Below are 11785 nucleotides of genomic sequence, written 5' to 3'. Positions count from 1 at the left end.
AAAGAATATTCCTTGACATCTGATGACCCGAGATTTAAGGCTATTTTCCTAGTTTATTTGCATGCATTTTAATGTATTATTTAAGATATTTTAATCATTTTAGGACACTCTAGGCCTATTTCATGCATTTTAATATTTTTATTTAGTTTTAGTATTTTTCTACATTTTATATTATTTTTCTAGATTTTATTAGGATTTAAATTAGCTTTATATTTTATGTAATTATTATCAGGATTTATTTACTTTAATTTAGGATTAGATAAGTTTATTTTAAGTTGTTATCTAATTTTTATCTTGTTAGTTTTCATCTATCTTTAATTAGGACTTTTTGAATTATATATTTGATTAGAATTTAGTTGGTTTATTTTGAGATTTTATCTTATTTTACTTTATTTTTATTTAATTTAATTTCAGGAAAAATCAGGAAAAGAGAGCTGATACTGCGCTGAGGGTCCACTGTAATTACCATGCACGTGCGGAAATCGGATGGCTGCAGCTTAATTCCTTCCACGTGTCGTGATCAGGCCTGAGGTCCACCACAAGATAATGAGTTGTGAAGCGCTGGATTACTCATTTATAATGTATGACCATTGAGGCGGCGACACGTGGTGAGGGTGGAAGATTTGTTTGGTTTCACGCGAGACAAGGAGACCACGTGAAGAAAGGAGAAACAGATTTGAAATAACAAGATATATTGAAAGATTAATATATATATTGGACGGTACCAGTACGTAAACAGAACGTGATTGATATATTGAGAGTAGCTTTTGGAGTCTTCTTCCTTGGAGTTAACCCTAGCACCACTTTGAGCTTTTTGAAGAACTCTTTTTATTTCAATAATTTATTTGATCATGGAAGCGCTAAACCTCCGTAGGTACTTGGGGTGTCTGGTTTGACTCTTTTGATCTTATGTTTTGATATACTTTTTAGACTCATGAATCCTATTTTTATTTATGAATTTCTCATCTTTTATCTATGAATCTTTATGCATGAAGATTAACTTTGCTATTTTGTATGTGATTGAGAAATCGGTAGAAAATAGGGATCCGGTGGGGAATTGATTAGGAACGCCTACGCCTTAGAGATAAGGGTAACTTCTAATTGTGTTGGCTAGTAACTAAGTACTTTAATTCTCCAATTGAATTCGTCTAGGAACTAAGAGATTAGTGTTAGCAGTTTAATTGGAAGTTCTGCGTAGTTAAGAGATTATCACGTAGAAACTTAGGCAAGCACCATAAATAAGTTAGATAATTCATGAGTTAATTAGTCTATTAAGAACATAAGTGAGATTGATGAAATCCTACCCCAGGTACTTCCCCTTTTGATTGCTCTCAATACTACGCACTTGCTTTTCACTGAATTTTACAACTTTGAATTAAGTTCTTTTTCAACAATTATTCACTCCAAACCTTTTTACTTAGTCTTTTTAGTTATTTAATAGGTGAAATTGATTTGGACAACCGCAATCCTTGAGATCGATATTTTATTACTACTTAACGAATAGGTACACTTGCCTAGGAGTTATCAACATCGCACAGAAGCTTCCAACAATAACTTAACTTGATCACAAAGTAATCAACTTAAAGCTTCAAACCTAATCAGCCAAGTTACAGAACGTTTCCCAAGGACACATGTCATAGCACGATGTTACAACAACTTGTCCGACATCTTGGCACACAAACATACTTAGCTAAAATGCAGACAATCAAACAAAGGAACAACACAAACCATAGATTCAGAAATAGAGATGAAGATAATTAATAAAGAACGAATTTCCATTAAGAACAGAACCTCAAGTTTGCAAACACAAGAATATTAAAAATCCTTAGACTATAACTAAGGACTTTAACAACTCATACTAGAAAAAAGGGAGAGATAGGAGGTGCGGTGAGATGAGGTGAGGTGGGGTGAGGTGAGGTGAGGTGAGGTGAGGTTCCTAACAAGAGTCTCAAATAGCCTATTTATACTAATAGATAAACTTATCCATCAAGTAAGAATCCTTGTTATCTAAATCTTCACAAAATCGAGCGCGCAGAAAGGAGTAAGCTACTAAACACTCAGGCATCTTGGGGTTCCACAAGAAGTTTGAATCTTCAATCGAGGTAAACCTGAGAGTTGTAGCTCTTTAAGTCAGCTTCGCGGGACTTCACTTGGATTCTAATTCGGAGTTATATAGCCCAAGATATGATTGTTTTAGTGAAGACCGTTACAGACTCGCAGGATCAGCGACAGAAACTCTGCAAAGCAATTCTGACCAAGCTAGAGGAATTTCCTGCAATTTGGCTGAACATGAAAGCTGTAGAGCTTTCTTCTAAATTTCCAACTATATATTACATTCCTCATTTGGATCAATCTAGCTCTAGAATCAACCTGTTCTAGTAAAATATTCACATAAACAAAGTTAGAGAGTGCAGTATATTAGTGATCCACCAAACACTTCTACCTATCACCATATTTTCATGCAGATATAGATAAATCACATGGATGACTAGCACCGTTAATCAAACAGACCAAAAATTGCAAATGAAAATGGAGGAGAAAGAGTGATACATATCTTTTCGGCGATTCATTTCCTCCTTCCTAATTTTCGTCGAGCAGCGCCATCGGCACGAACAAGAGTAATATTTTTGCTTTCAAATTGTTGGAAAAATTAGGAAGAAAGCTGCGCCGTGGACGAATCACTGCCTTGAAACCAAAAATTCCGGCAGACCTCCGGTGCAATCCAGTGCCGGGTTTGTTCCCCAAGGTTAACACAGCCGCATGTAAGGCACTGTGCATTCAGAACCTAAACATGTTGGAGTCTCTACAACAGTGCTCAGAAAAGAGTTGGAGAAGATGAAGGCCATCCAACTAAACATATTTTTTCACTTTATATAAACATCAAGCCACATGAAGCTTAAGAACCTTTTCAACGGACTTTTCTTTTTAATCATCAAAGCTAATAACACCAATGTTAAAGGCCATAAAAGAAAGACGTTGCAAATGTAAGGAGTAACGGTGGAAATATAAAGCCAAAACCAAAACTGATGGGTAGAATTGAAGATAAAGATTGAAAATACTTGTGCCATTATATTCCTTCAGGGGAAACCAAAGAGTCTGCATAGAGTAAATGGTGATGAAATTCAACACCGATTTCACTAAACAAAGCCTCCCTGCTCTATTTAACATCCGAGACTTCCATGAAGCTAGTCGTGTATTGATCTTATCAAGAAACTTCCCAAGATTGCTAGACCTCTGTATACCCAAAATGTTTGAGAATTCCTGCCGGACAGAATGAGGAACAGTTTTAGAACAAAGCATCTTAGACTTATCCAAATTTACTCTCATGCAAGATGCCTCACAGAACTTCATAAAAAATATGTATGTACTTCAGAAAATACAAAAATCTCAAAATGCTAAATAATTATGTTTCCACTACAAAAAAAACGTTATTTAGTGGGGGTTTTTTAGCGGGGGTTTCGATAACCCCCGCAAATATCGTTAATTTTTAATAGTTAAGGGGGTTTTTAATAACCCCCGCAAAACTTTCTTAATTAACTCTCACTCGCTCGCACTTTTTCTCATTTCACACACACTCTTTTTCTCTCCCAAATTTTCCTTCTCTTCATTCTCCAATCTTGCGCGATTCAATCAATGGCGGTTCCTCCATCGGTCGCCGCCACTCCGGCGTCTCTTTACGTCGGCGACCTCCACCCTGACATCTCCGACGCCCAGCTCCACGGCGCCTTCGCTGAATTCAAGAACCTCGCCTCCGTCCGCGTTTGCAGAGACTCCTCCACCGGCAGGTCACTCTGTTATGGCTATGTCAATTTCCTTCCAGATTCAGTTTTCTTGAACCATGCATCGTTAACTCGTTCTTCTACATGATGAATCATGAACCGTGTTGCTGTTCTGTGCTCAGTTTTCTTTGATTCGTTACTGCATTGCAATGTGTCTTTATTCGTTTTCGTAATTTTTTGCTTGCTTCGATTTAGATGAAATTGGAATATCAATGTGAATGTATTGATTAAGATTTTGTGTGTGATTTACCGTAATCTGCTTTGTTCTGTTTGGTTTTGGCCAAGTAGCGATGCAAGCAATTGAGGTGAAGAATCATTCAACGTTGAATGGAAAAGTGATAAGGGTCTTGTGGTCGCGTCGTGATCCTGATATTAGGAAGAATTGCACTGGGAACGTTTTTGTTAAGGTATATAGTGCTAACTAGCTACATTGCTTTGATTTGAGATATTGGTGAACCAGTAGTGTAGTGTGGTTCATTGTTGTTTCTGGAAGAGGATTCTTATTGTGTTGAGTTTGTGGTGTGTATATTGTTGCAGAACTTGGCAGAATCAGTGGATAGTGCTGGACTGGAAGAAATCTTTAAGAAATATGGGAATATTTTGTCCAGCAAAGTTGTCATGGCTGATGATGGGAAGAGCAAAGGATATGAGTTTGTTCAATTTGAATCAGAGGAGTCTGCAAATGCTGCCATTGAGAAGCTCAATGGCTCTACTATCAATGATAAGCAGATGTATGTGAGAATATTCTGCATTGGTTCTTAGTAATATGATGATCATTTTCATTGTTTCTTTGATTTTCAAGCCTATAGTTGATTGTTGTCTTCAATTTCTGTATGCCTGTTATTTTCTGAGATCAATTTTGATATATATGATTGATTGATTCTTGTCACAGATATGTTGGGAGGTTTGTGAAAAAAAGTGAGGGCATTTTTCCTGGCCCTGATGCCAGATATACTAATTTGTACATGAAGAATTTGGACCTAGATATTACAGAAGCACTTCTGAAGGAAAAGTTTTCCTCTTTTGGGAAAATCGTTAGCTTGGCTATTTCAAAGGATGAGAATGGGATGTCAAAGGGCTTTGGCTTTGTGAACTAGGAAAACCCAGATGATGCTAAAAGGGCCCTGGAAGCGATGAACGGAACACAACTAGGTAGTTTTTTTTTGCACCCTTTTACTGTGCTGGTTTTCTGCAGGCATAGTTAACATTTCTTGATGGTACATGACATGGTTTTGATTTGTCTTAAACGGGTTAGAAGATTCTGTAGTAGCCAGGGCGCAGAAGAAGGCTGAGCGTGAGCGGATCTTGAACCATCAATTTGAGGAGAAAAGAAAGGAACAAATCTTGAAATACAAGGTAACTTGTTTGCCATTCTGCCCTATTTTTAACTAGCCATTATGTTTTCAGTTGTCTTGAATGCTATGTTTTAACTTCCAGGGATCAAACATATATGTGAAGAACATTTATTTGCCACAAAGATCATAGCAAGTAAGGTAAAATTGTTTATAATCATCACCAGAAGCACATTTGGCCATTTTTTGTATTTGTCTGCATGCAATTCAATAATTGCTTTGATCTTGAGCTGTTTTGGGTCTCCTCTGTAATTTTCGATTACTGATTTTGATTTTATTCTAATTGGAATATGTTCATATCATGGAATTGGTTATGTTTTTCAACCATGAATTACACATTCTTTTTCACCTTCATTAGGCCCCCAGATTTTTTAAATTTTAATAGTGGTCTTCCATCTGAATGTTAAAAGCACCAATCATTCATCCTACAGCTCATGATTTTCACCATGTAAAACTTGTAGCTTCTTCTTCTATATTACATTTTTAAAGTAAATGATAGAAATGCGCTTCAAGTTCCCCAGCACATTTAATAGTATATTTTACTGCACTGCAGCTATCATTTAAAACTGTCATTTTAGGCTGCATGTGAGTTGTGCAAATGTGCTTCTTGCATTAACCTCATGTAAGTTGTTTCTATCTCTCATTAAAAGTTGTTCTGAGTCTTATTTCATTGGTTTATATTAAGAAATCAGCAGAAGTTGCTAACCACGGACTTCCCGGAAACTTGGTCAAAGTTTCTCTTAATAGTAGAAAAGTGACAGATGCAAGTGTTCAATGGGCTTCACTCCCATCATCAATTTCAAAGATTAGAAGGGTATATTCATTGAAAAATCCCTGGCTTTTTACACTTATTTTCTTTGGTTCTTGGCTGTCAAAGTATTCATGAATACATATATAATAAGTATGCTGCAAGTATAATAGTACAAGCCCTTCAACCAATGGATACATTGTTCAGAAAATTATATATGGCTTACTGAATCATTCTGTTCAGATGATATATTTTGTAACTGTAGCGTTTCATTCTTATTCTATGTTCACCTTTGTGACAGGAAGTTATGAGGCACAGAGATGCGGCGCAGATAGCAGCAACTGAGGCTATGCAAGAGACTGAGGCCGCTGACAGTTTGCTACAATGTCTAAGGTATGCAAATATTCAGGAGATTAACTTTAGGCAATTAAGTACAGATTATTCTTCTGGACTCCTCAATTTTTTAGATAAGGTCTTAGCTCTTAAGTGTTACTCTATACTGCTGAGATTAACTGTGTATTCATGAAAACCTAGATATATTGCTGATAGTTGTACTTCTGATTGAGTTCTTCATCTACTGAAGCACAACACTTCTAGAGGATAGGGAAAACATTTCTACACTCGGTTCACTTAAGATGTAAATCAATAAATCAATGTCATTCAAAAATATTCTTGCTACTTTACTATGATCTATCACTTTTGCAATATTCTATGTAATCATCAGATGATACAGATAAGAATGTAGAAACTGAGGCATTGGCAGGAATCCTGAACTTTATTATTATTTATCATCAATGTTATATACAGGTTTGCTTCACCATTTTGTCCTATTTGGAGTTATTTTCCTCTACTGAATTTCCTTTGCAATTTATTCTTCTTGTATTTGTCTGTATGGTCCTGTATCACTATTGTTTCACCAATATACCAGACTTTTTTGCTTACTCATTCTTTACATTTAAGGGGGTTGAAAACTCCTGTTAAAAAAAGCTTGCGGATAAGGGAGGTTTAAAACCCCCGCTAAAAACCGCCGCTAAATCCATATGCAGGTACCAGGGTTTGTTGAAAAACGCCGCTAATAATTTGTGGGGAGTGTAACTTCGGGATTTTTTAAAACCCCCGCTAAGTTACTCGCGGGGGTTGAAAACCCCCGCTAAATGCAAGAAAAACCCCTACTAAATAACGTTTTTTTTTGTAGTGTTCTAAAAGAAAACACAAAAATGTAGACCCATTAAACTTTCAAAAAATTTAAAATCCAACATGCTTTTAATTTCAATGCAAAAGTCAAAAATTCCTAAAGAAAACAAAAAAAAAGTTTTCATCAAACATCTGAAAATTTAAGCTTTGGAAAAATCAAGTTTAGTTAACTAAAGAAATTTAAAGCTCTAGAACAATGTAGTCTTGATTTCTCCCCTAAAAGATAAGTAGGTCTGGGCATTGAAAAATATTTTATTTTTCTTTCATAATACAACCATAAATAAAAAAATTAATAAATATTACAACGGTGATAAATATTGTGAATTTACGGATTTGGATCATCTCAAGTGTTAATCTCACATGCTTATGTCATAGGAAGGATCTGGACCCTTAATTACTTTTTTAATGCAATTTGATGGTCAATATTATTTTCCGCACCATTTTAATTTTCTCCCTCCATATATCGATTAAAAGCTCATATTTCATTGATAAATAATTAAAGACTCAGATTTTCACATGATCATGCCATGTGGGATTAATTTTCTCCTTTTCTATACTCTGTCTCCTAGACCTTCAACTGGGTTTTAGTGCGCCGCCGTGGTGGCTGCCTACGACCGTCTATAGAGAGTAGATTACAGTTGGTGGTGAGCGGTTTGGGATTTTGTTTATGGTGACTAGTGGGTTTTGGTTTTCCTCAGGTTTTCTGTTGGGGTTTTTAGAGACGTGGTTGGCGGCGGCGGTTGGTGGTCGAGGGGTGAGGTGAGGTTCATGATGGGTGGATGTTGGTGGGATGTGGTGCAACAAGTTGGTTCCCTTTTGGTTGTTCTGATTGTCTTGGCTTGAACCTCTGTGCAGATCGTTATGGCTACGGTCGCCTTCTAACTACAACGTTTTGGTTTGTGCAGGTGTTTGGTTGGATGTTGGAGCCTGTGATGATGTGTGTTGCTTGTTTGTCTGCTCGTTCTGTTTCGTGTTCGTTCTAGTTATTATTTCTATTTTTTAGTTTATGTTTCTTAAGTTTGACGTCTCAGCCCTATGGCATTCTGATGTTGGTTTATTGATGGAGGGTCTTTTAGTTTCCACGACTAGGTTGGGTCACCATCAGCAGGTTTCGTGCGGCTTGATGAGGACCTTGTCCCGATTGAACGTGTTGCAATACTTCAGGCATCCCTCCTGGTGGTGTAGACATTAAGGGTAATTTGGTTAGCGTTTAAGCATGTTTTATGCTTGTGGGGTTTGATTTGAGGTTTTTGCAGAGTTTTCGCTGTAGTGGTTGAGTTTTTGTCAAATTTTTGCTTGGTTACTGTACCTATGTTAAGAGAGGTTATTTCTCAACATTCTATATTTTAATATATCTTTTGCTTTCAAAAACAATATAAAACGATAGGGATAGGGATAGTGTGAATTTGAATTTTTTTTAAAATTGGAAAAGAGAAATTCATGGGTAATCTAGGAAGGTTGACAAACTTTTTAACATATTTATTGTTACTGACTATTTCTAATCATAGAAAATTATGTAAAAGTGCCTTATAAATGAGGACGAAAGACGTAATAACAAAGAACACAAAATCATCTGAATTAAAAAGGGTAAGGGAGAGTTACCTAACCAATTTAATTTCAGCCCAATATTTTAATGACCTGATGCTCATACGAAGTCGACTAACCATAAAATATGTTTTATTATCATGTCGGAGAATCGAACTCCCTATCTCATAGTTAAGAGATGAGAGTAGCTAAGCATGAATAATTCGACACACTTGCGAGTCCCCGACAGATAGCTCAATTGGTAAGAGTTAGAGACATAATGGTTAGGTGAGGTAAAGAGTGAAGGGTGTAGAATTCGAACCATGAGGAGAACTAATTTGCTAATATTGATAGATTTCAAGAAAAGTAAAAGGATAAGCATATTTTTTCTTAAAAGAAAAAAAGACGTTAGCCCAATTAGTGAAGAGAAGGAAGAGTAACAGAGGAACCCAGATGAGATCTAACACAAAACTGGGCTACACTAAGCCCGTAGCCGAACAAGCTTGTTGAAAAGCAAGGTTCGTGTTGCTTGGTTTTCACTTGTTGATTGAGAGGTTGAAAGAGCAGAGGAAAAAAAATGTTGCAGTTTCCGGCGTTTATGACACAATACCCAATGTCGACGAGGACGATTCCGACGTCGTTTCTGCTACCCTCGCAGTGGCCCCAGCCCCAAAACGAAGAATTCCTCCTCGCCATGGAGGAGTCTGATTTCGAAGAAAAGGTAACTAACTCTCTTCCTCGTCGTCTTCTGTTAGGTTAATTACACCGCTGCATTCAACACGCTGTCGTTTAGATCCCAAGATTTTAATCTGAAATTTTAGACAAAATTCTTCTCTCCCTTTGAGGGTTATAGATTTAATATGTTTTCGATGTGAATGTTGTTTGAATTTTGCATCTAAAATCTCATATCTTTTGGAAGATCAAAGGTATTAGAGAACAAAACTGATAGTTATTGAATAATCATGTATCTGTATGTATGATAGTTAGAGGTTAAGATGGAGTTAGTTGATTAGTTAGATGCAACTTCTTCATCATATTAAATTATTTGTTGTCATCTGATATGATTAAAATCTCCTCGGAGAAAAGCAATTATTTTGTGAAATTAGCATTTAGCTTTTTGCTTGAACTAAGCTTTTGAACTAGTTGTATGATTTGTAAACTAGCCACTCAGATAAACTTTAGACTATTCAGCAATTCATGGTAGCAATTCATGGTTAATCCATGAATTAAGAGTTGAAAATTGAAATATTCAGATCATAGTATGGCTTCAAGGTGCAAGAGAGTGCTCTTGGAATCTCTCTTTTCTTAGTGTACATTTGCTTGCGCACAAGAGAGATGAGAATCGCGTAACTTTGAGAGAAGTTGTGCCTGGTAGCTTATGAGTAGATGTGCGTGAACAATTTGCTTCCAAACATGCACTTATTTTGGGTGCCCACCAGGGCGTTATTATTTTGGTCCACCGGTGGTCCACTATTTAAAACCGTCAGATCTTGGAATCAAAGAATATTCTATAGATGAATGGCTTGGATTGAAAGGGTAATAAAGTGGTAAAAGTGTAATATACCACAATCATCAATCAAACCCAAAAAACAAAATCCCAAACCCAGAAACACATTTAGCTTTGCAAATCACAGAGGCATAAACACAGAAAACAATTGAACACGTGATGGTGGAGCAAAAGCACAAGATCCTCACCTCCCTCTCCAAGCTCGCTGCAGCATATCTCCATCAACCTCTGACCCCAAACCCCCATTAAAAATGAGTCACCCCAGCCTGCTCACCGCATCGGTCAGCGTTGTAGCCACCGTCGCAGAGGTGTCGCGCCACCATCGCCTCTTTCTCCTTCGATCTACAGTTCGCCACCATCACCATCGCAATCACATCTTTCTCCTTCGACACCAAGTTGAAGGTCACGTATTGTGAGTGATTGAAGATGATTGGTGGTGGTGCTGCTAGAAGAAGAAAAGGGAATTCTGGTAGAGAAGCGTAAGTGAGGAGAGAGATTTCTTTTCTTTTTAGAATTTAATTTTTTTATATATTTTTATTTTATAAATTACTACTACCTTTGTCCACTGGTGGACCAATTTGTAAATTGACCACCCTAGTGGGCACCCTTATTTTGATCTGCATGCTAATAATCCATGTCAATGTTGGTGTGAACCATTGCAGTGCAATGAGATCAGGAAGATGAACAGCAACCTGATTATGATAGGGAAAACCACCAATGAAAATGAGAAGGAAGAATTTGACAACGAGGCCGATGATGATGATGCTGACAATGCAGAGGAATCTGAGGGTGAAGAATTTGAGCAAGAAACTGGTTGAAGAAGTTGCACCTCTATGCTGTTTGTATGCTTGGGTCAAATCTTTGTATTTGAGTGTTGACTCTTTCATATCATACTTGCTCTAGTGCTTAATCACGTACTTAACATCTTCACTAGCATAATCGATGCTGCAACAATAGCATGAGTTAAATGCAGATGAGGTACAGTAGGGGGAGTGCCCCTTCTCCTTTCTTATGAGCAAGTGTCTCTCTTCCGACTATTTAGAAGAAGAAGAGAGCTGTTTAGGTTTTCAAACAAGACAAGAACAATATTGGTCATTTTGACTTTCTTTCCAGGGATAATAACTCAAGTATCAGTCATCCCCATTCTAAGATTTTTAACCAAATACAATGAATGTTTCCTTCTCAACCCTTCTTTTTGTGCTTATTAGGCTCCTCTTGGTACTTTCTAAAGCTTTTGTATCTTATTTTGTGAGCAAAGTCACGTGATATTTTCTTATCTTTGAAATGTTTCTGAATCATTCAAAATCATAATTTAAATCTGACATCACCTAAATCATGAAATTTGTATGCCTCTTCTTTTTATTTTTGGTGATTTTTGTCATCGTTTGTCTGCCTCTTCCGAGTATTGAAAGCCATCAAATGAAGATAATACCGGCCCTACTCGGCTACCCTGCTGGAGAGAATGGAAATCAAATATGTTTTCGGAGCGGATATAAATTGCTCAGTTTTCATATTATAGATGGACTAATTGCACGAACTATTGCACGGATACGGATCTTTTTTGTAATACTTTAAAATAATAATCTTGTAATTTGTTTTTTTTATATTAAAAAAACTCTAGCTATACTTGTATAACCGGTCCCAAACCCGGGTAAAGGGGAGGGTTGTATTAGGCATCAAC

At 36.8% G+C, this 11785-nt stretch overlaps 1 protein-coding gene and 1 pseudogene across 1 annotated transcript; both read left to right on the top strand.

The window, feature by feature from the left end:
- The first annotated feature begins 3989 nt into the window (after positions 1–3989).
- On the top strand, positions 3990–7916 carry LOC130735640 (polyadenylate-binding protein 7-like; annotated as a pseudogene).
- Positions 7917–9019: 1103 nt separating this feature from the next.
- Positions 9020–11290, top strand: LOC130734667 (uncharacterized). The gene is made up of 2 exons (XM_057587182.1): positions 9020–9318; positions 10767–11290. Exons 1-2 carry the CDS (start codon positions 9175–9177, stop codon positions 10920–10922), a joined length of 300 nt encoding a protein of 99 aa, XP_057443165.1. The 5' UTR covers positions 9020–9174; the 3' UTR covers positions 10923–11290.
- The last annotated feature ends 495 nt before the right edge of the window (positions 11291–11785 follow it).

This window comes from Lotus japonicus, chromosome 1, assembly GCF_012489685.1.
Source record: "Lotus japonicus ecotype B-129 chromosome 1, LjGifu_v1.2".
In the NCBI taxonomy this organism is placed as follows: domain Eukaryota; kingdom Viridiplantae; phylum Streptophyta; class Magnoliopsida; order Fabales; family Fabaceae; genus Lotus; species Lotus japonicus.
The sequence above is the reverse complement of the archived record's forward strand: the minus strand, read 5'-3'. Positions and strand labels throughout refer to the sequence as shown.